We start from the raw sequence: 24,584 nt of genomic DNA on the forward strand, positions 1-24,584 counted from the left end.
AAAACTACTCGAGAAATGTTTGATGTCTGCAGTAGCAGAGGTGACAGCAGGGGGGGGGGGGGACACCAACGAAAATGGTTCCGGAGCAAGTTGTCATCTTCGGTGGAAAGTCTGCCTGTCTGTATCATGTGCTCTGATGAAATATGCCCATATAACAGGACTTTATCTGTGGTTGGTCTTTGAATCAGGATTAATACGCCATCTCATGGTCATATTTTATTGGCGAACACATTCCATATTCCATCAAACTTACCACACTTTACGATGCCGAATGAAACCGATCATTTCATATGCAGTAACACTGGGACACAAATTAATTATTATTCATGCTATATTACAATATATTGTATAAATTTTTAGTATGCAGTAACACAAATGAATGCAACAAAACTGCGACCCCCAAGATGACCAGCCTCCTCAGCCTGGCGTTCCTTTATATCTTTCTTGTCCGGGGTGAGAAAATCGCCATCTGAGGTGGTCTTCGCCCTCATTGGCCGGGATGTCTTGGGAAAGTCGCCCTCTGCGCGTGATCTCCACCCTCATTGGCTGGGGTGGCATGGGAAAGTCACCCTCTGCGCGTGATCTCCACCCTCATTGGCCAGGGTGTCGTTGGAAAGTCGCCCTCTGTGGCATCTCAACCCTCATTGGCCGGGGTGTCGTGGGAAAGTCGCCCTCTGTGGCATCTCAACCCTCATTGGCCGGGGTGTCGTGGGAAAGTCGCCCTCTGCGCGTGATCTCCACCCTCATTGGCCGGGGTGTCTTGGGAAAGTCGCCCTCTGCGCGTGATCTCCACCCTCATTGGCTGGGGTGGCGTGGGAAAGTCACCCTCTGCGTGTGATCTCCACCCTCATTGGCCGGGGTGTTGTGGGAAAGTCGCCCTCTGTGCGTGATTGGACAAGGGGTAGAGTCAGAGCTGAGGCGATGAAAATCTCCGTGTACGTACGTGGTCGAACGCACGTGGGCAATGGCGCCGGTGTGCGACGTGAAGTGAATGAGATTTGTTGTAAAAGAAACTCCGCAGCGCACACATGTAATTCCCGTTAGACACAGGTAGGGGACCCTAACTATAAACACATACTTATCGAGATAACTAAACTTGGGGATTGCTGTCTGTCTGTGTGCACAAGGCTTCCAAAGTCGTAACACTACAACCTGAGCACAGCCCACCTTTCACAACGAGTTTTCACACAGTTAGAATTAACATTCTCTTTGAGGACGCATTCCGGGGCTGGGGCCATTGCCATCCATGTGATGGACAGTTCATTGTTGGATACTGTCCATCAGGGGATGGGGCATTTATCATGGGCTTAAGTGGGCACTGAAATATCGCAGGTGGTACGAGGGATGCCTGATGTGTTGTAACATCCTTAGTTGGAGGCATGCAATGCTCACACGGTGCTGATGATGCAAGGTAGAAAACTTCATACCTAGCATCGTTGACATCTTCATACCATACCGCTATGGCAGCTGCCGGCACGTTTACAGTGAAGCAAAACACAGGAGTCTCCCTCTTCATGATTACATTTCATCTTGTCTATCGCTTGAACTGACAGAACAGAATCACGGATATTCAATCAATGACATTCAGATCCATGAGCAATATAGATATCGGCTTCGGTGGCACAGAAATACATATTTACATCCTTCCAATGGGTGAACAAAAACTCAACAAGGGCTTCTTTGTTTTTCCATCGATGAGAAACTTTTTCCCACTGCGTGGGTGTTTCATTCATTTTGTTACAAACTCAAATGGCTTTGGTGCCCCCATCGCCACAATGTGTTCTCTCAACGGTTTTGACGCTGGTGGACAGATATTTGTCCGTGACAAAATCCAATCTATTGTTCTTGAATGTCTTCATGAGCTGGATTAGACGAGTCATATCATCGGCGGGCTTACCAAAAGTTTCTGGTATGTCCTGCAAGCTATGGAGAAGGGCCATTCCATCAATTATGAGCACACAATCATCTGGTGCTGTTGAGGCCAAGCAAACCTTCTCTGAGCTTTCAATAGCATCAAGTAAAGCAGACTTGGTTGTTTTAACCAGCGAACCATCAGCTGTCACAAGTGGCATCGACACAGCAGACTATGAAGAGCAAAGAATCACCCGGAAATCAATGTTTCCAATCTGCGCTATGATGAGCAGTCTGGAAAATTGCTACTGTTCGTCGGTGCCTTTTTATCCTCTAGTATTAATGTAAAGTATGCTGTCCTCTCTCCTTGTTACCCCACACACACACACGGAGTGAAAAACGGGATGAAGCAATTGGTTCTCTTTGTCAGTCTGTCTATCTTTCTGTCTGTGTGTCTGCAAATGTCAGTTTTATGATCGAGGAACAACTTGATTTCAATTGAATGTTATATTTTAAACATTAATTGGAAAACAAAGCTGTAGTTTAGCGGTACTTTCGCTCTGAATTTGTCCTGATTGCGCATGCACAGAGAGGAGTGAGATAATTCTGATGCCTCTGCCGACGAAGTCACTGGGGGCATTGTCTACAGGTTGGCCATCGGTCTGTGTGTCCCTGTGATAGGTTTTCGTTTCCGCGATAACTTAGAATGCCTGAAGTCAAACTAAGTCAAACTTGGTGCAAGTATGTATAATGATGCAAAGATGAACGGATTCGATTATGGGAGCAAGAGGGCAAAGATCAGAGGTCATGTCAGGAAAAAATGTGATACTTGAGAACAGCTGAAGGAATTTAAATCAAACTTGGTTCATGTATGTATCACGTAATAATGCGGGGAGAGGCATGTCGGTCGATGTCGAAGAGTGCCGTTCTGGTTTACTCTGTCTGCATGCCTGGCGGTCAAACAAAATTGAAAATCATTCCGAACAGGGAACTTACTCTTTCTAAGGATGTCATGGAGGATACACAAACAACAGGCACAAATGACTCATGTAATGTGTTCGATAAGGTTGTGTAAAAGACTCTGCATGAATGATGGTAAACTTCCGAATTTTTTTTAAATTTTTCTATAACCTTTAAAATCTTTATTTTATTTCAATTGAATTGTATACTTTAACACTGTAGAACACAAATTACCACTTCGGCGCTTCTGTTTAGCAGTACTTGGACAAAATATTACGGCATTTTACGTTGTCATGACCAATCAAATTTTCCGCTCGCAGACCCCACCCGTGTCCTTGTTTCAAAAGACTGCATGGACGAATGTGTTCTATAAGCTATCTAGTTGCCTCCATCACCGAAGGTGAAGGAGGTTATGTTTTCACCCCTTTTGTGTTTGTTTGTTTTTGTGCAAGATATTTCAAAAAGTTGTGCAGGGATCTGGAGGAAATTTTGTGGACAGGTTGGGTGTGTGATGAGGACGAACTGATTAGATTTTGGTGAAGATCCTGATCCGGATTTGGCTACTAGAATTTTTAATGTGATTCTTCACCATTGAGAGATGGGGCCAAAAAGGATAGAGCACGACATCTCAAAAAGTTGTGGACGGATTGAGACGAAACTCTGCAGACACGTTGGATGTGTGACAAGGAAGAATTGATTCGATTTTGGTGAAGATTCGAATCCGGGTGTGGATACGAGAATTATATAGTTTTTAAGTGATTCTCACCATTGAGAGGTAGAGCCAAAATCGATATATTGTATGATATTTCAAAAATGTGTTGGGCCCGATATGTTCTCGTGGATCAAGCATTGCGTGGCGGAGGTATGCGCTCTACCGAGTGCCCTTCTAGTTCTGCATGTAATTCCGGCACAAGTTCAATCAAACTAGCTTTTAAAACTGGAACGTCATTTGGTACAGCACATAACTCCACCAGGCTGAACAGTTTACGTTTTGTAGCCCAAAATCTTAGGCTGAATCTGCATCCGTACCTTAACCAAACTATAATCGGCTTGTTATTGTCACCTACCCAACTCATTCACCAAGTTTGTCAGAAGCCACCCACAACTTTTGGAAATATCGTCCTTCACAGTATATCGTTTTTTGACCCCACCTGTCAATGGTGAAGAATGTCTCAAACAATTATACTATTCGTGTCATCACCAAAATTGAATGAATTCGTCCTTGTCACACACTTTATCACACACCCAACCTGTCCACCAAGTTTCGTCCAAATCTGTCCATAACTTTCTGAGATATCCTGCTCACAGCCAAACAAACTGGTGAAAACGTAACTTTCATCCACCTTCGGTGGCAGAGGTAACAATGATTTACATTATTCTGCGTCTTTGATGTTGTCGGAAGGGATGGGGGAATGCATATTGGTTGTATTGAGTCTGATTGGTTTTATTGCTCATTTTATTTTTCAGCATGGTCGAGAAATCATGTTCCACGGTGGCTACAAGGGAGATCGGCTGCGGGTGAACTTGAGATTGGTTGTAAACAGGCTGAAGTTACTTGAAAAGAAGAAAAGTGAGTTTTTTTATTTATTATGATATCATTTTGGATTTTGAATGTGGAGTTCTTGAATTTGGTTCGTTTTTATTAATTTTAATGTCACAGTATCACCTTGAACGGTTTGAATCAAAGTTTTTAGATAAGGTGTGGACATGTTAATGCTTCACAATACACTACCAGAAAGTGTAGCTCACACATCATGGGTGCTTACATTAAAACTGTGAGGCTGGTAAATGAAGTAAAGGAGCAATCGATGGGATCAACAGATCGTTAACTGTGGCATGCTAACCACTGTGAGAAACAAGGAGATGCTTACATTTCAGGCATTAACTGTTCGTTGGAGCAAAAGAGAACCTTTTTCCTCCGATGAAGGATTGCACCTGAACGGTCAGCTTCTCCATGCTTCCTACAGCGGTTGGCATGCCATGAGAGCAACATTCTGTTGATTTCATCCATTCTTTTACCAGTCTGTTGACACAAATTGACACTGGCCTTCACGAACAAGACATGTTCTTCATTCTGATTATTGAAAGCTTATTCTTATGCCACAGTTTGTTGAAAGTCATTTCAGTCAAAAATCTTCTTCTCCACACCCACCAATCAGAATGCTAACAAATTTGGGTTGCAACATTAGGCCAGGGTAGGGATGTTGAATTGCGGAGGCCATGTTGATCACGTGGCTGGAAGTATGTCAAAATGGTGGTCACGCAAATTCATTCCAAAATCTTCTTCTTCTGATCCACCGGTCAGAATGCTACCAAATTTGGGTTAGAGCATTAGGCCAGTGTCGGGATGTTAAATTGCAAGTCATGCCGATCGCATGACCGGAAGTGTGTCAAAACGGCCGACTTCATCATTTTTTGGGGGGAAAAATCGCATAAATTCCTTCAAAAACCTTCATCTCCACACCCACCAGTCAGAATGCTACCAAATTTGGGTTACAGCATTAGGCCAGGGTAGGGATGTTAATTAAATTGCGGAAGTTGTGCCAATCATAATGCCTGGAAGTGTGTCAAAATGGCAGACTTAGTAAATGCTTCGGAAAATCACGTAAATTCCTTCAAAAACCTTCCTTTCCAGACCCACCAGTCAGAATGCTACTAAATTTTGGTTACAACATTAAGCCATGGTCCAGATAAGGTGCATGTCCAGTGGTCCTATTTTTTTTTTTTTTTCTCCTGTCCTTTCTTCTCCTTGGCATTTACAAATTATTTATTTCATCATTTGTTTGTATTTTGCATAATCTGTTTTTTAACACAATATCGAGGCTCGTATGAGAGCTAACACAGAATGTACAATAAAGGGGAGCAGCGGACAAGAGGGGTGTGGAAGGGAAGGAAAAGCAGTGTGGAACAGAGACATGAGGAGATCTGTAGAAAGGAGAGGGATGGGGCAGGGTACACAGGGTAAACAAGATGGACACTGCAGGGAATTTGAAGGAGGTGGGTTTGTGGTGGATTAACGGGGGTAGAAAAGATCATGGTTTTAGACGGGGGAAGATAAGGGATGGTGGTGAACAGCTGTTTTGAAAGACCTGGAGGGAAGAGTGGGATTGAAGAGAGTGTGGGAGTTTGTTCCAAAGGTGGGGAAAAAAGAGGAATGAAGGAGTGAAAGTGAGTAGTGATTCTTGATTCTTGAGCAGTCAGCGACTGGCTTTGTAAGCCAGCTTGGAAATGTGGCTTTCCCAGGAAAGATCATGGCAGATAGTGATATCCAGAAGCTTCAATGAAAAGATTTTTTCAAGAGGATTGTTGAGAAAGTGGATGTGTGTGGGGTGGTTTCCAGTCTGTCCTTTCAGAGAGACATGGTGAGAGTGTGAGATTTGTCAGGATTGAGAGACATGTTCCATTGAGAGACATTGAGAGACTTGTGATTTTATCCAGATCTGCAGAGAGTGAAGAGGCTGCTGCTTGCCGATCTGAGGAATGGTCGATGGTATGTCAGAGGGTGGAGTCATCAGCAATGAGACAGAGGGTTTTCCAGAGAGTCAGAGAGATCATTGATGAAAACCAGAAAAAAGAACAGGGCCCAGAATACTGCTTTGAAGAACTCCAGCCTGGACAGGAAGAGGTGATGAGAGAACGCCATTAAAGGCCACACGTGGGCTGCAACGGGAGAGGAAGTCTGCAAGCCATGAGTGGAGATGACCTTGGATACCACAGGAAGAGTTTCGTGAGCAGGGCATGGTGCCAGGCTGTATTGAAAGCATGCGATATGTCTATGGATATGGCTCTGATTTCATGTCTGGCATTGAGGACCTCCAGACGTTGTTGGGAGAGCAGAAGGAGCATATCTAGGGTAGAGTGACCTGGTCTGAATCCAAATAATGATTCGAAATCAAGCCATTGGAGAAGAGGAAGGATTTAATGTCTAAAGCGATGATGAATTCCATAACCTTTCTGATGATTGGGAGAAGGCTGATTCGTCTGTAGTTGCAGGGATCTGTTTTTGCACCGTTTTTTTTATGCAGAGCAGTAATGTTTGCTGATTTCCAAGCAGATGGCAGAAGAACTTGAGCAAATGAGAGGGTGAATGGAACAGAGAGAGGGTGAGCAAGAGCAGCAGAGCAGGTTTTTTAGGACACGCGGGCTGATGCTGTCTAGACCGGTTGCAGAATCTGAGTCGAGGTTTGACAGCAAACTTTCCACCTTGTCAGGAGAAAAGGACACAGAGTCCAGGAACAGCTGGGTGCGGCAGGTTAAGGTGGGTCCAGAAAGCGATGGATTCGGGACACAAGAAGCAAATGTGGAGTTTTGGCATTCAGCCTTTCACGTGCGGTATTAGCAGTGCGACCATTTGAGGTGAGGGAGGGGATAGAAGGGGAACATACACCAGAAACAGATTTGATTAGATGCCACCAGGATTTTGAGGAGGGAGAGAGGTTTGAAAGTTCAGACTTGAGCTTAGAAAGATGTTGTTTTCTGGCTCTCCTGAGGGTAGATATGCACTTGTTCTGAGCTTTATGGAAGGAACTGAGAATTACCCTCAGTTGGGTTTGTTTTCCATGTGGCAAAGGCAAGTTGTTTCAGGACAACTGCCTCGCCACAAGCTTCAGAGAACCAAGGGTGGGAGGAAGGGTAGGACAACTGAAGACGAGAGGGGATAAATCTGTGCATGAGGGAGAGCAAGTTTCTTTGAAAGAATTCCCAGGATGAGTTGATATTGGAGAAAGTAGCTATAGGAGACCAGTCTGTAAGTTTGATGGCTGCTTGGAGACCCTGCCAGTCGGCTTGAGTGAAATGCCAGACTCGACGGCGGTGAGGTGGTTCTCTGATAATAGCCAGAGAGATGTCCACTTTGACGAGGATGTGGTCAGAAGAACCGATTGGAGCGGAGGCAAAACAGATGATATTTTCAGGGAAATTGGTCAAAATCATATCCAGAAGAGATGGAGTGTTCCTGGTTAAGATCTGGGTCGGGAAGTTGACAGATTGTGTCAGTTCCAATGAGTTACAGAAGTCTCTTTTGCTGAAGTGCCGTGGCAGGTGAGAGAGGGACCCACACCCAGCCAACTGGTTTTAATGAAAATTGAAGTCACCACATATGAGGAAGAGAGAGTTAGGATGAGAGGATCGAAGTTGGTCCATGTTTTTGGAGATTGAGATGTAAATGGAGTCTTCACTGTTTGGTGGACGGTATAACACACATATAAACATGAGGTGGGAGTGGTGGGGAAGCTCGCCAAGCTTCAGCCAGATGTATTTCTGGGGGTGTGGGGAGGTGAGAGTGAGGAATTGAGTCTTAGATGAAGAGACCAACTCTGCTGCCAGGACAAGGCTCAGGTTTGTCATACCAGAGGAGGAGGGAGTAACCAGGGAGAGATAATTGGGAGTAAGAGACGTCTTGAAGGAGGAAAGCTTCTGTTTGGCAGATTATATCTGGTTTGTCAGTGGCATCCTGTATGGAAAGATCTGTCAGGTTTGAGTGAAGGCCCCGGATGTTTGAGGTCCACACTATTAAAGAAGAGGGAAGGGAGGAGGCTTTGTGTGCAGGGGAGGGTAGGACGAGCGAGCAGGGGGGGGAGCAGGTAAGGAGAGTTGTGTGGGGTATTGCAGAAGAGCTTGTGGAGAGGGCTGGAGGAGGAGGAGAAATGGCTTGGTGGTGATGGGGGAGAGGGGGTACAAGAGAGGGGAAGAAGGCAGTTGAGGATTTGAGGAGGTGGAGTGAAGAGATGGAGGTGAGAGGGCAGTGGAAGGAGGTAGCTTTGTGGATGTGAAGGGGGGCAACTTTGAGAAGGGGGAGTGAGGGAGGAGGTTGGAGGGAGAAGATTGAGGGGGGGTAGTTTTTTGAGAAAGGTGAGATTGAATTTTGGAGGGGGAAAGAGTGTGAACGTTGCTTTGAGAGGGAGGGGAGACGATGAGAGCAGGAGACGATTGAGAGCCAAGGTGCAGGAGGGCAATGGGAAAGGTGGGGAGAGGGGAAGGATGAGACTTTGTAGTGGTGTGGTGAAGAAGGGAGCAGACAGGGGGAGGTACAATATTTCAGGGTTTGGGAAGAGGGGGAGGTGTGCTGAGTGGAAGGAAGCAGCATGTTTGTGGTGATGAGTATACTGATTGAGAGAGTGAGATATCTGTGAGGTTAGAATGGAGCCCACAGATGTTGGAACACCACACACTTTGGGACAACAGAGGAGCTGATACTGAAGCAGAAGACATTGAAGAGTTGCCAAGAGCAGAGGTAGGATGACGGGCAAGATGGAAAGGGACGAAGGAGAGGGTATAACAGGTGAGGAGTTAGGAGGAGGTAGATTTCAGGATTTGGGGTGAATTGGCACTGAAGTTGGAAAAAAAAGGCCGATTGATGGAACACGATCATGCATTGCAATATGGGATTTAAATTTTTTTAAGTCAGAGATACAATTGAAAACATTTATGTGAGGGATACAATGAAGGAGAATTATTAGAATGGAGAAAAGGAACATAACAGTTGTTAATGTAACAACTATAAAATCGGTTGTTTATAGAACAACTATAAAATCGGTTGTTTATAGAAGCTTGATTATGCATGCCAACGTAATGACTGTGTCCTTGTATTGTCTTCCAAGGCTTCTCTGTTTTTGAGCATGCTTCTGTTATCCGACTCTGAATTTGCAATTGGTCATTGGCTTTGATGCCAATAATTTTTATGATGCACCCTCTGCATCAAAAAGCTACATATATAGATCGACCAGTTTCAATTGGAGCACCTCATCGCCATTCGAGCATATATATTGCATCGGATGTGGCAATAAATGCGTAATGTTATTCCCAGCTTGCCGGCTCGATGATGGTTTGATTTATAAGACTTCTCCAAAGGGTAGTGTTACTTTTGTTTCTGCCTTGCTGTGTTGATCTTTCACCTGGTGATGATTGTTCCACACTGTTCCTTGCAGCTGAGCTCGCTCAAAAGGCACGTAAAGATATTGCCGACTATCTGGCAGGAGGGAAACATGAGAGAGCACGTATCAGAGTGGAGCACATAATCCGAGAAGATTATCTTGTGGAAGCCATGGAGATCCTTGAGCTCTTCTGTGACCTGCTACTTGCACGCTTTGGCCTTATCCAGTCCATGAAGTGAGTGGAATTTCGCTGATTATTTACATAATCCACGAATGGAGATTTGGATTAAGTGTATGAAATGATTTTTTTTTTCCTCTCTGGAATATTAATGTAATGCAGATAAGATGTTTAATAATTAAAATGGTTACCAACCTAAAATCGTTTAGTTTGAACATAAAGCACGAACAGAGGTACATTTCCTTGCATTACTTGCTTCATTTGATTTGACTGAAGATTTTGTTTTTTAAACACCTGCCTCAAATGACATGCTTACAATAGTATCGCCGCATGTTCTCGCCGGCCTTGTAGGGAATTGCATGAGAACCACAGCCGAAACCTGCAAAATCCGCTGGACAGGCTTTACATTAACAGGCCTGAGTTAAACAGCCACAACAGCTGGTGCTAAAGCCAGGCTTGAATGACGTATGATGATATTGAAGATCCACTTGCTCTTTGAATTATTTGCTGATATAATAGGTAAATTGGCAGGCTGGTGATAGGTAAATCCTCACAAATGGCCATTACTCAAGACTGCCACATGCAAGCAAGTTCAGTTCCCTATTTTACCATGCTGTGGGTGACAAGTGCTCAGCCGAAATAAATTGTAGATTCTGCACTGTGTGGAGATGCCCCAGGGAATGTGGTCATTTGCACAATCGAATGCATCACGAGTTGGGAAACATGGAATATAACCGTTTACCTCCAGCTCTGTTTTTTAAAAAAGGCATCCGTTTTGACTTGTACTGTTTTTTTATAATGGCCATGAGGTTGTTTTAACACCAACTGCTTTTTCTTGTTCAGTTGAAAGCTCACAATACGATCCACAAAGACTCTGTTGTTGATGTTTTGGTGATTACAACAATACGACCATCCTTGAAATACTGAACAAGTATTTGTACTGTATTGAGGTTTTATGTTTATCAGGATTAGACGCAAGCCTGACACTCATCACAATCTCAATGCAGTACAAATATTTGTTATTGAGACAAGAGACACTGTGAGGACATCTCCATGAGAGAGAACAGCCCTGATGTTATCTGTAACCTTTGCCCATTCACGTTAAATTATCAAGATGAGCAGAGTACCCACCCGACGGGCAATCTTGTTCCAAGCATTTGTTGTAGAATCTTGTCGTTAACCGTTTTAACCGACTCGATGTAAATCCTGTTACTCAAATGAAAGCCACAATTAATTTCACTGTCCACAACGGAAAGTACTTTCCTCAGAGAATTTTATTTTAACATGGTCAACCAAGGAGTTCAAAACACTGAGATGTAAGCATCCACATTGATTTGCACTGAACTAAGTTTACATTTTTCTGACATTTTATATGCTTTCAAGGGGGAGTGGAGGGGGCTGAGAGAACAAGCAAACACAGAACATGGTGACTTTCGGCTGGCCTTGGGGAGAATCAGACAAAATAACTAACAGCGACCAAGGAGAGGAGTACAGGATAAGAAGTGGGGTTATAGGTTTAAGACAGAATGTGATTATATATTTTGATGAAAAAGAAAAGACAGTGAGTGCAGTATCAAATGAAAAGGCAACTTGTTTTAAAAGGAATATTCCCCAACACATGCAATATATTCTGACGTATAACTTTATTTGGGCAGTGTATAGGCAACTGATAGCTCTGTATAACCAAAAAAAAGAAAAACCCCAGGTTATGTGCATGAAACATACCTACTGCTTCAACAAACATAATTCAAAACACTTCACTGCACTGGAATATGTGATTACAGGAATGTACTATAAATGGTGAAGACTTGTAATACCCTCTCTCACCTGGAGGCGGCACTACACTACACACATTTACATAGAGAATTTGCGTCCCCCCATTTCTAAGACCACCGGTGAAGATAACAACACTCCTCTACACTAATTGGGGTCATGCTGATCCTATGTAGTAAGTCTGGATCTAATTGGCCCATAACTATAGGAGTAGCGTGACAAACAAGCACACAAACACCGGTCTGTGAATTATAATAAGGAAGACAAGATGCAAGTCATGCAGCACACAAGGTTTTCATCATTGTTGATGAAAATGGTGTCTTGTAATTATATACATGTGCTAGATTACATTTTCTGAATCGATAAAGTAAATAACGAGCCACAGATTTGAGATGTCTTGGTTATGTTTATGTTTACTGTGCATTTAACGGTGTGTGGCAGCATTTTTATGCCAAAACTTTTTTTCCACAAGCATCTTGAGGGAGAGGGAACTAGATGAGCTTTACATTGAGTACCACAGTATCTTCTTCTTTCGTATACAGCACAAGGCTGCGGGTAGCATAAGCGGCACAGCTGCTGATGCAATGCCCTCTGTCAGTTAGGGCAGATATTTGGTATTTGTTCAGGGTGCCGGTGATATCTCACCTACTCTTCACAAACTTGGACACTGTGGGATCTTTATTGTCCACCTTATAATGCTGGCAGATGGGACAACCAGTTGGGACAACGTCCATCCAAAGGACGGCATGCACATTGATGAATACCCTACCTGTGAAACACCAGGATGACGGTTTATAGCTGGGTCGAGATTCAAACCCAGGATGGGCAGCTTCCCAGCGAGCATGCGTACCTCTAGGCCATCCTGCCAACCTGTATAAATTTCATTAAAAATATTGGATGCATCAACAAGGGTAGTGGAAGAGCAAGAGCAGATTGGAAGAGAACAAAATGGAAAGGGGTAAACACCAACAGCAGAGCAGAAGTGAGATCAAGGGGAGTGGGAGAAGGACACATGAGGATGAACAAGCTGAATCGTTCCACAGTATGATGTATATAAAGATCACATCTTATTTGAGAGAATGTTTGTTTTATTTGGTGTTTAGCCTTTGCAATCTATATTGATAGATGATTACATATGGCAATAACACAGAACTCATTTAAAACGCATTTGTTAGGACTTGCGTATGAAAAAAATCCAATGCCTGCAAATTTGCAAATAAAACTCGTCATACTCAAGAAGACCCACATTAAACTAGAATGGCCACTCAGTGGAGGGTCTAATAATTTCGTCCGTGTCACATACCCATGCTCTCCATCACATTTCGTCCGAATCCATCCACAACTTTTTGAGATATCCTATGCACAAGCAAACAGATTAGGGATGAAAACATATCCTCCATCCACCTTCGGTGGCGGAGGTAAAAATTGCACCAGTGTCCGAAGGAAGCGGTTCAGTTTGGCATTTTTATTATGAAATAGGCAAAACCTAGAAACAAACGAAACCCATTAAAATTGCACTTTAGAACCCTCTAAAATTAAACATGGTAATTTAAGTTCTTATTCTTCAATTTTTATGAACACGTGGAAGGAAGGACATACCCAAATATCAAAGTGGCTTCACCACTTAAAATTAAGGTACCACCAACTTGAATGGTGACCCAGCAGGCCGATGACCACTTCACAGTCCCAGATGAAGTCCAATCCGTTGTCGAAATATTGCACCAGACCCTTGTTCTTCAGGACAGTTACACAAGTTAGTCGTGCCTTAATTTTTGAAAATTCCTGCAAAATATTGTTAGGTTGAGTGGGTTATAGGGTGAACCATATATAGATTGTACTGAGAATATGGTCTGTGTGCTTGAGTAGGATTGAGTACCCCTTTGTTAGGGATCTGTCAGGGGTAAGTCATATGTAATGTATGCACTGATGGGGGCAGTCATTGTAAACATTAGAGCAGAACAGGGTAAGGTTGTATTGTGTAAAACCTCCTGTACAGTTGAGGACTTGTGGCACAAAGGCACACGGAAAGTAATTTGCACATTATAAAGGGCATCCTAACAAGCCATTGGCCAGAAGACTGTAGGCCATGCTGGTGAAGTGAGCTGTGGAGCCCTGGTTGAGGATGGAACACTAACAGGGGGTGGGACTGTCAAGTCAAAAAGATTGTGCTGCCCACAGACAGTGGGCGGCCAATTTGCGGGACCAGTCTCATGCTGGAAAGGTTGCCCCAAAGGGTTTAAGAACCGCATATGTGCTAGATGTTGTTGGACTTCTAGTTAGATTGCAGCAGACATCTCATCTCTCATATCTCTCTCGATCTCTCTCGATCTCTCTCGATCTCTCTCGATCTCTCTCGATCTTTCTCGATCTCTCTCGATCTCTCTCTTTTTTTTTTTCTCCCCCCCCCCCCAACTCGTTGAAGAAGGACTGATCGAGAGACGCGGATGCCGTCTCCCAACACTCTGCCATCCTACATGCAGTAACTTTAAACCTTCTCTCTGTTATTCACAAAGGTTTTTAGACCTCTGCCCTTACTTTTTGTTTTTTTCTTCTGCCCTCACCTTTTTTACCTTTTTTTTTTCTCCACAACTACTTGAGTGATTGACACAAAGCCTTCAACATCGGGGCACCTACCATGGAGAATTCTTTTTAACAAAGTTACATGATGATTGGATGGAAAATCCAGCTGGCATTCTAAAAAAATCCGTTTTCTGAAGGTATGGGTTGCAGGATGTTTCACGTATCAGGAATAAACTACCTCAACCTCGCTTCACTCGACCTTGCCTCGGCTGAATTGTAAATTCATCTTTTCATCACTATGCACCTTCACCAAGTTTGGTCGAAATACCTTTAGCGGTTCACAAGTTGTCGTGGAAACAAAATCTGCTACTTTCAGCTCAAGGTCACATAACTTTTGACCCTTTGAACCAAAAATCTAATCGGTTCATCTTTATATCAAGTTTGATATAAAAAAAAATCCCTTCAGTGGTTCACAAGTGATGGTGGGACAAAATTGATCAGAAATGGACAACCCAAAAACATAATGCCGAAGGCGGCGGAGGCATAAAAAGGTGACTGACAAAACCTGGCAGTTTTGTCTAGATGAGCTAGACAACCTTTTAGGGATTCTGCTGCAATCTAACTAGAAGTGAATAGATGCGTGCTATAATTTTCATAATGTCTATCTCTAATAACTCTCGCTGAAGGAGAGGGTATTGCATTCGGGTCCGTTTGTTGTTTGTTTGTCCGCACAGAACTTTGGTGTTTTTCTCTGTAACCACTTGTTGGATTGAGACAAAATTTTCACCATTGTTGTGACGATTCATGTAGAATGTTTGTTTTTATAGTAATTATGACATCATAGGTCACTTGGTGTGGCAGCCATGTTGGAAAAACTTTGGACCTCTGTATCTCTGAAACTGCACCAAGGAAAAAATTGAAACTTGGCACACAGCAAGTACTCCTTATGGGTGAATGAGTTTTTATTTATATGACGTCATAGGTGCCTTTGTTATGATGTCATAATCGCATATGTGGAACGCAACATCCGATCAGCATGAAAATTGAGGGTTATCTCGGGATAAAATGGTCCACAAAAAAATTGATGACATCATCAGTCATGTGATTTGGCAGCCATATTGTTAAAAAAAAACCTTCAAAAATCTTTTTTGGAATGGCTGAACAGAATGAGGTGAAACTTTACACATATGACCACCTATCCATGAGGAACAAAAAGTTCACACACATGATGTCATAGGTCACATGGTTTGGCAACCATATTGGATTTGCCCGAAAACATATTAAAATATTCTTCTCCAGAACAACTGGACAGATCGAGGGAAAACTTCACATAAATGTTCCCAAAGGCATGCCTGCCCAAAGTTAAGGAATAATTGATGTCACATGGTTTGGCAGCCATGTAGGATTTAAGAAAAATATTAAATAATCTTTTCTCTGGAACCGTTTAACCAGTCAATGTGAAACTTCATATTTGTGATCTAGTAGTGATGGGGAATACTTGTTTTAAATTTCAACTTGATTGGGCACATGGTCTGGCAGCCAAAATTATTTAATTTTTTGATGTGGGGTATTTTTTGTTTTTTGATGAATAAGGTTCACTTGACTGTGCCTGGATGGGTTTGAGGGTAGAGGAGTAGCAGCTGAAATGTGTATCCTATCCAGGTTCCTCCTGATGACTTCATCTTTTCTATTTGCTTGTTTGGGTTCCTTCTGATTGCTCCAATGCAGGACTGACTGTACCTATTTGGTCTTCCATTTGATCTGAATTCAATTTATTGTAATGTCATTTTGAATTCAATTTAATAATAATAAAAACGGTCATGGATCAAGGTCAGGTTTCCGATCAAAGTGGGACGTCTTGATACCCGGTCATCACTGCCAGCAGTTATAAATTGGCAGTTCTAATTATATCTCATTAATTACCTTACACACCAGTATGTAAACACTACACAACACACCACAAAAAAACAAGTCCTGGCGAGGGTCTGCAATCTCTGATTGCTCTTTTTTTTATTCTTGTGTCTATGTTCCAAACGTCATCGTGTTGCATTGTAGTTCGATGGCACAAATGGCCAATGCTCGACACTGCCACAATTGGTTACAGAATTCCCCATTTTTACCCTCGCTGAAGGAGAGGGTATTGCGTTTGGGTCCGTTATTTTTTTTTGTCTGCACAGAACTTTCGTGTTTTTCTCCACAACTGCTTGTCGAATTGAGACAATTTTCACCATTGGTGCAACTTCTCATGTAGAATGTTTTAATGATAATTACGACGTCATACGTTACGTAGTATGGCAGTCATCTTGAAAACAGGGAGAACTTTGGACCCCTATCTCCGAAACCGCTCTATGGAAAAATATTGAAGTTTGGCACATGCCAAATACTACTCATGGGGAATAAATGCTTTTTTTTGTGATTTTGTTTTGATGATGTCATCGATGGCTTCGTTATGGCATCACAATTGCATACGTCGAATGCTTTAGCCAATGCGTATGAACATTTTTGAGGGTCATCAAGCATTAAATTGGATGGTGGAAAAAAAAAATTGATGACATCATCGGTCATGTGGTTCGGCAGCCATTTTTTTTTTCAACATAAAAACCTTTAAAAATCTTCTTCTCTGAAATGGCTAAACAGATCGAGGCAAAACCTTACAGGTATGAATGATCACCAATCCACGAGGAACAAAAAGTTCTCCACCTATGATGTCATAGGTCACATTGTTTGGCAGCTATGATTTTTTTTTGAAGAATAAACCTTTAAAAATCTTGTTCTCCAGAATGGTTTGACAGATCGAGCAGAAACTTCACCCACATATTTCCCAAGACTTGGGGATACCAGGGTGTTCACGAATAATTAATAGCTCACGTTTTAAAAGATTTTTGTTCACTCCAATATGGCTGACAGACCTTTTTTTTAATTATTTTTAATTTTTTTTATTATTATTTCCGCCTCTCTCCCCCCCCCCCCACCCTTAAAAAGAAATTGGTCTCGCAACCATATCGGAGGGAACAAAGATCTTAAAAAGAAATTCTCTTGAACCGCTTCATCAATTGATGTGAAACATCACAATACATCGTAGACATGGGAAATGTGTTTTCAATTTCAACCTGATTGGTCTGGCAGCCAGAATTATTTAATATTTTGAATCTGGTCTGGATTCAGGGATTTAAATCAAACTTAGTACAAGTATTATGATGATGTAATAATGTGGGTGGAGGCATATCTGGCGACGTCGAAGCGTCCCCTTCTAGGTTTTTACTGGTTTATAAATACAAGCTACAATATTATTTTCGCAGGTGTTATGGAAGTGGCATTAGTTTATGTGCTCAGAATGGAATACAGTATATTATATTTCTTAAAAGGCATATTCCGAGCACTCGAGCAAATGCAACATATTTTGACTTGCTTTTATTTACTTTCTCTTCACCATTGTGATATAATCGATAGTTTTCAGCATCGATGTACTGGGTGGCCCAAAAGTAATAGGACAGTCAGAGAATCCACATTTCAGCAGAAAAGAGATCCTCCATGGTTCAAATCTTCCACTTTTGGGGATTCTGCAATCAAAATAATTATGAATTAATAACATCAAACAAAAATCAATTAACAATCAAAATAATAATGAAATTGTAGTGACTATTGTTCCGGCAACTGCCCCATTACTTCTGGGTCATCCGGTATTTTGTTTCTCATGAATGCCAAAGGTCTTCAAGAGCTCTAGTTGTTTTCTGGGTATGTACAAGCTCCAGCAATGGTGTTACACATGTACCTGTGCAAGGCCTGCATTAATTGGAAAGCTTTAGTGTTGTGATATTGGCCTTGACCGTTCGCCTTGTTATGGGGACTTGTTAAGGTTCTACTGAGCCTGGTTTTTGCAAGTTTGAGGTTATTTAGCAGATGCTAAGTCCTGTTTGGTATCGGTGCATTGAAAATGTTGATATGATCACAGTGGATGATTTGTTTTTTTGTTTGTTTGTTTTAATCAATTGGTTGTACCAATTTATTAACTTGTTGAAAAAGTGAAATTAAATTAGATCAGTGTCTGAACTTGATGTTGTCAAATTTGTGTCCAGAGAGCTTGACCCTGGTTTGGAAGAATCAATCTCTTCCCTTATTTGGGCTGCACCCAGACTACAGTCTGAAGTGCTGGAGCTCAAAGTTGTAAGTATACTTAATCTTTTTGATCTTTCTATTTGTAGATTGTGGAACTGTCAGTTTTCTTCTGTGTCACTCCAATTTGTTTTGCTATTTCTTTAAACAATTCTGCATAATGTGATCAAGTCAGTGTTAGTGGTGCAAAAGGTAAACTGTTGTAATATCTTTATCTGCAGGTAGTTATCGGGGATATAATGTAATGTTTACGATTTTCACATAATTGGTTTCAAATCGGATATTTAAATATAAGCATTCAACTACATGTGATGGAGAAAAGGTTGGAAGTGCTTTCACTATCAAACTGGATAAAAATACGAGTATTTCTGCCAAAAAAAAAAAAACCCATCATACTCGGAGGTTTAATACAATATATGGATATACAAGCATAGTTATAGGAATGAAAGAGTGGCTGTGATTTAGTGGGAGGCTGGGAAGACAGAAGTAGTGAGGCTTGCATCCTTGTCCAGGATGTCCAGTCCCGTCATCAGTGGGGTAAACAAAAACGTGTGTGGATGCCCAACCCCTGACTGACATCATCGGGCTCCCACCCAACCCCTGATTGACATGTCAAACACGTGTGTGGATGTATTATGGCATTCCTTTGTCCAATTAAACCTCCGGGGCCTGGCAATCTCTGCAAACTTTGTCACAAAACGCCGATAGGAGCAGAGTCCCAAAGCCCAACACACCTCTTTGATCAAAATAAACACCAATTACTGCACCATAGTGCCAAGAAGGAAGCCACACACACACACACACACACACACACACACACACACACACACACACACACACACACACACACACACACACACACACACACACACACACACACACACACACACACACACACTGCCTTTTATTGGTGTGTATATATATATTCCATCAATGCTAAACTCATGCAGAGGTAATGCCATTACCCGAGGACTTCACGGTCTGTAAAATGTTATACGCTAACATTCCCCCATGGCTTCCAATTAAACGACCATTGCATGAGTTTGTTTTTTTTCAACATTCTAGAAATTCTTAGATCTAGAACCCTGTAAATATAACTGTTCTCCAGAGATTTTTGTGCATGACATATTCAGAGCAAGGAAGGGGTTTTTTTTCCCCTCTGAAAGAAATACATAAAAGTATCATTATCAATGTAAGCAGAGTTTTAATGACATCTGAACAGAACTTTTAATATTGCCACAAAACCCAATGGTTATTTAATTGATTGAGATCAACCGAGCAGGGGTTGCAGTCAAACTCGTGTTTATTTCACAGGTGAACCGCAAGCAATACAGAAAGCACTCTGGTATGGTCTTGTGCAGAGCAAAGCAAGTGATGACAACTTCTTATCTCCACTCTGCTTTTGAATTTATATAGATTCGGAGAGAGAACATTCGTGAAAGCTTATACATCCACAAACTGCTCATAAATGCTTGATGGTTCTATTCCCAGAAACCTCCCAAACTCTGGTGATCTTTCCACGCAGCTTAGTGTAACTACAGCTTTATAACTTATTACCTTTTGACTCAACTTAACTTTTAGAATAAACATCTCACCTCAACAAACGTAAGGTGTGTGTGTGTGTGTGTGTGTGTGTGTGTGTGTGTGTGTGTGTGTGTGTGTGTGTGTGTGTGTGTGTGTGTATGTGCATGACTTGCACTCCTTAGGATAAAGCCGCAATCAGATGAAGAAGCACCAATTTTTTGGGGATCCGGAACCAAACAAACCAAACTTTATAAATATGAGGTTGCAATGTAATGTCCTCAACATTGGTTGAGAGAAAGAAAGGACAGGATTACCTGATTGGTGTAATCATAGAGCATCATGAATAATGAGTAGGCGGGGATGAATCACCAAAGTACTGGCAGAAATGTAATGCTCATTAGCTGAGAGCTAGATGGGGGACTGGGGGGGGGGTGGGGTGGGGGTTGTTTTCATTATGACACAACGTGAACTGTGCTACAGTTGTCACACAATCACGCCATCATAGTCAAAATAGATATAAAGTTCGGATAAATTATTTCTGTCTACAAAGAAAAGGATTGGTTGACCTGATGTATGTGGCCTCCATTGCATGAAAGTGAGCTAAAATGCATCCTCTACTCATGATCTTTAACCTGCCAATATGATATTGCTCTGCACACTGAGAATTATTCAGTCAATGGTAACCAATTGTAGAGATGCAGGGAAAAGTTGTCATTATGTACATTCTTACAAGCCAGAGTTGGTTGTCTCTATTCGGTTGACTGGCCCTGTCTGATCCCCAAAGGACATGCTGCTCAATACGATCCTTCAATCTCAAAGATGTGCGGCCCACATACATAGCAACACACTGACATTGAAATTCAAAATAATCTTGCTTGTATGAGAGGCGGCAGAACATCTTTTTGGACTGACGGAAGCAGTTGGTGAGTGGTGAAAATCACTCGTGGTTGAACAGCATAGTAAGAATGGGACACTGTCTGTTTGTTCTGGTTTGAAAACCGTTGAGACACTTTGCCTTTCCAAGGTAGACGTAGGTATACAGGACATTTAGCAGCTCCAATAATAGGATTCTTTGATACATATATGTATATGTATGTATATGTATATATATATATATATATATATATATATATATATATATATATATATATATATATATATGTATACATACACAGATATTGATGATCTGTTCAGGATACTCATGATCAAGAAAAATAGTCTTGATCGTCTCAATTTCAGCATGTAGTTTATCTGTGGATCAGATCTTCTTGCTGTAGTGACCAAGATACCAATCAATCCAATCTTTTATCTGGAGGAAATGTAAGAGTCCCACCTAGTATACACTCCGGTAAAAGTAGACTTACAGTGGACTGTGGTTTATAAGCATTGGCCGATTTGAGAAAATGTCAAAAATAATAAATAAATCTGGCTGCCAGACCATGTGTCCGATCAAGTTGAAATTTAAATCCGGTATTCCCTATCACAACTAGATCACAATTGTGAAGTTTCACGTCGATTGATTAAGCGGTTCCAGAGAAAACATTATTTAATATTTTCTTAAATCCAATATAGCTGCCAAACCATGGGACATAAATTATCCCTTAACTCTGTACACGCATGCCTTGGCGACCATTTATGTGAGGTTTCCCCTCGATCTGTCCAACTGTTGTGGAAAGAAGATTTAAAAAATATGTTTTAGGGTAAATCCAACATGGCTGCCAAATCATGTGACCTTTGACATCATATGTGTGAACCTTATGGATAGGCAATCGTGTGTAAAGTTTCATCTCGATCTGTTTAGCCATTACAGAGAAGAAAATTTTCAAGGTTTTTTTTTTTAATTAAAAAAAAAACCAAACAATATGGCTGCCGAATCACGTGACCAATGACATCATCAAAAAATTATGCAGCATTTTATCCCTAGATGACCCTCAATTTTCATACTGATCGATGTAGTGTTATACATATGCAATCATGATGTCATAACGAAGGCACCTATGACGTAAAAAAAAATCACTCATTCCCCATGAGGAGTACTTGCTTCGTGCCAAGCTTCCATTTTTTGTCCTTGCTGCGGTTTCAGAGATACAGAGGTCCAAAATGTTTGTTTTACCAACATGGCTGCCACACCACGTGACATAATGTGATAATTATCATTCAAACATTGTACGTGAGTCGTCGCATCAATGGTGAAAATTTTGTCTCAATCCGACAAGCAGTTACGAAGAAAATCACGAAAGTTCTGTGCGGACAAACAAATATACAATCAAGAAAAAGATGTCGTGCTTGCAAAATCTACCCCCCCCCCCCCCATCCTCACACACACACACACACACATCCCTCTGCACAGGTTGCCATGGATGCATCAAATTGTCCATTTCATTAAGATTAAAATTGACAATCTTAATCAAAGGTTAGGTCAATTGGATAAAAATTGAATATTTTTCACATTGAAATTGCTGATTTTTAGAAATTTGACTTTGAGTTGACCTTTGACCTTTTGACCTCAAGTAGTTGGTTTCCAAATTCCGTGATGCACTATGCAGTTGCTGCTTAACTCTCAGGCTAATCAGATGAAAATTAACGATTTTTCAGATGAAATTGATGATTTGAGAAGTTTGACCTTGAGTTGACCTTTGATCCTTTGATCTCAAAAATAGTTGGTTTCCCAATTCAGTGACGGAATATGCAAATCCTCTTCAAATTTCAAGTGAATCGGATGAAAAATGACGATTTTGGAAATCTGACCTCAAGATGACCCCTGACCTCAAAATCAATAGGTTTCTCAGTTGAGACTACCTCTACAACTTGTGAAGTTTTGTGAAGATCAGTTTTAAATTGTGACCTGTAAGCGATTGACAGACAGACAGACAGAATACCAAAATCGACTAACAAATGCACTGCAATAACCTCCTTTGGCGAGGGTAACTAAGAATTTAGTATGTGAGTTGGGGAAGGGAGCAGTGGTCAATATTGAACAAAGACAACATCCAAAAATGTAACTTTTGAAGGAAACTGTTCAAAACCCACCTTTTCTTCACCTTCAAAGATTCTTATCATGGCCAGAATACAAGCATCAAAGAAATGTGTTGATATCTTTATTTTACATTTTCAAAAATCTGACTTGTGTGGTAAGATTTTTGAAGAAATTTCCAACTGGAATTCAATATTACTCATAGTTGGTAATCGGATCAGACACTTCAGTAAAACTTGATCAGTCCTTGGGGTTACCAACTTCCTTGGTTTCAGAAGAAATATTGTTGGGACTCATTGTTCACGTTTTTCTTGCACCCTCCTGTTCACAAACCTGTTCAAAATCACCAGGAGTAAAATCTTTCCTCAAGAGTCTTTTGGATCCATAACTTCCTCAAACTATTGAGAGAATGTAGAATGGTCACCACTGTATTAAAGCAACCTGGAATGCAATAGTTCTGATTTTATTTATTTATTTATTGGATCTCCGTATTTCCCAGCGAATACTGTGCACTCTTGCTGGAGTGACGTCATCATGCATGTCCTCTATTGACAATGACTGGCACATTGCCCAGCCATACAAGTTGTTTTGCATCATAATTCATTAACTATTATTACCTCTGCCACTGAAGGTTATGTTTTCACCACTTTCTGTCCGTTTGTCTGTTTGTGTACAGATATCTCAAAAAGTTGTTGACGGATCTGGATGAAATTTTGTGGACATGTTAGGAGTAACTGATTAGATTTTGGTGAAGATCCGGATCCGGATCCGACTACTATAATTTTTGAAGTGATTCTTCACCATTGAGAGATAGGGCCAAAAACGATATGCAGCACATTATCTCAAAAAGTTGTGTACAGATTTGGATGAAACTTGGTGGACAGGTTGGGTGTGTGACAAAGAAGAATTGATTCAATTTTGGTGAAGATCCGGGTCCGGATCTGATAATTTTTTAAGTGATTCTTCATCATTAAGAGATAGGGCAAAACCGATTTTATAGCATGATATCTCAAAAAGTTGTGGATGGATTCGGACGAAACTTGGTGGACAGGTTGGGTGTGTCGCAACGACGAATTGATTTGATTTTGGTGAAGATCCAAATCTGGATCTGGATATGAGAATTGTTTAATTTTCAAAGTGATTCTTCACCATTGAGAGATTGGGCCAAAAACGATATTGTGCTGTATAGCATGATATTTCAAAAATGTATTCTGCCCGGTGTGTTCTCATGGATCAGGCATTAGATGGCAGAGGTATGCGCTCTACCGAGTGCACTTCTAGTTGCTCTCTGTTTTAATCTTATCCTCGTCTCAAATATTTACTGTTTGCCTTGGCATGATCTCTTTAAACACCTGACTACCTTCTTCAAATCCTTGTTCAGCCTTGAGGAACATGTCAAAATCAATCAATTATTACATTATTTATGTTAATTTTAAATAAGCACATGAGCTGGAGGAATCTTTTTAAACAACATATCTGAATGGGGAGACTGCTCATTCCAGAGAGCTGTAGCATTAGATCTGCCTCCATCTTAACTGTTTTACCTTCACATATTGACCATTTGGGAACAAGGTAGTGGGTTGTGCACACCCTATGATTAGGAGAATAATAACGTGTGCATGGTAAAAAAAAAAAACCCAGCACAATCATGTTTAATTTGGAAGGTGATGTTTCCAGTTGCAAAATACAATTCAAATCCAAAAGCCACATCATCCATTAAAGCACAAATTAAAAGCACAAACCACAGCTCCAAATAGGTATAGGATGGGGGAAGGGGTGGAGGAGAAGAAGAAAAATAAAAATAAAGAACTTTTTGAAA

General features: G+C 41.4%; 1 protein-coding gene across 3 annotated transcripts in view; it reads left to right on the forward strand.

Annotated features, from left to right (window-relative positions):
* Window positions 1-24,584, forward strand: part of IST1 (IST1 factor associated with ESCRT-III) — a 49,900-nt gene that overhangs the window by 2,271 nt on the left and 23,045 nt on the right. For all 3 annotated transcript variants that reach the window (XM_085887948.1, XM_085887950.1, XM_085887949.1), the window contains exons 2-4: window positions 4,279-4,381; window positions 9,738-9,918; window positions 18,231-18,318. In XM_085887948.1, coding sequence (XP_085744074.1) covers window positions 4,294-4,381; window positions 9,738-9,918; window positions 18,231-18,318 — 357 coding nt within the window. In that variant the 5' untranslated portion in view covers window positions 4,279-4,293. The remainder of the gene's footprint in view (window positions 1-4,278; window positions 4,382-9,737; window positions 9,919-18,230; window positions 18,319-24,584) is intronic.

Source organism: Eptatretus burgeri, chromosome 7, assembly GCF_056783735.1.
Source record: "Eptatretus burgeri isolate ZD-2024b chromosome 7, Ebu_testis_v1, whole genome shotgun sequence".
NCBI classification, from domain to species: domain Eukaryota; kingdom Metazoa; phylum Chordata; class Myxini; order Myxiniformes; family Myxinidae; genus Eptatretus; species Eptatretus burgeri.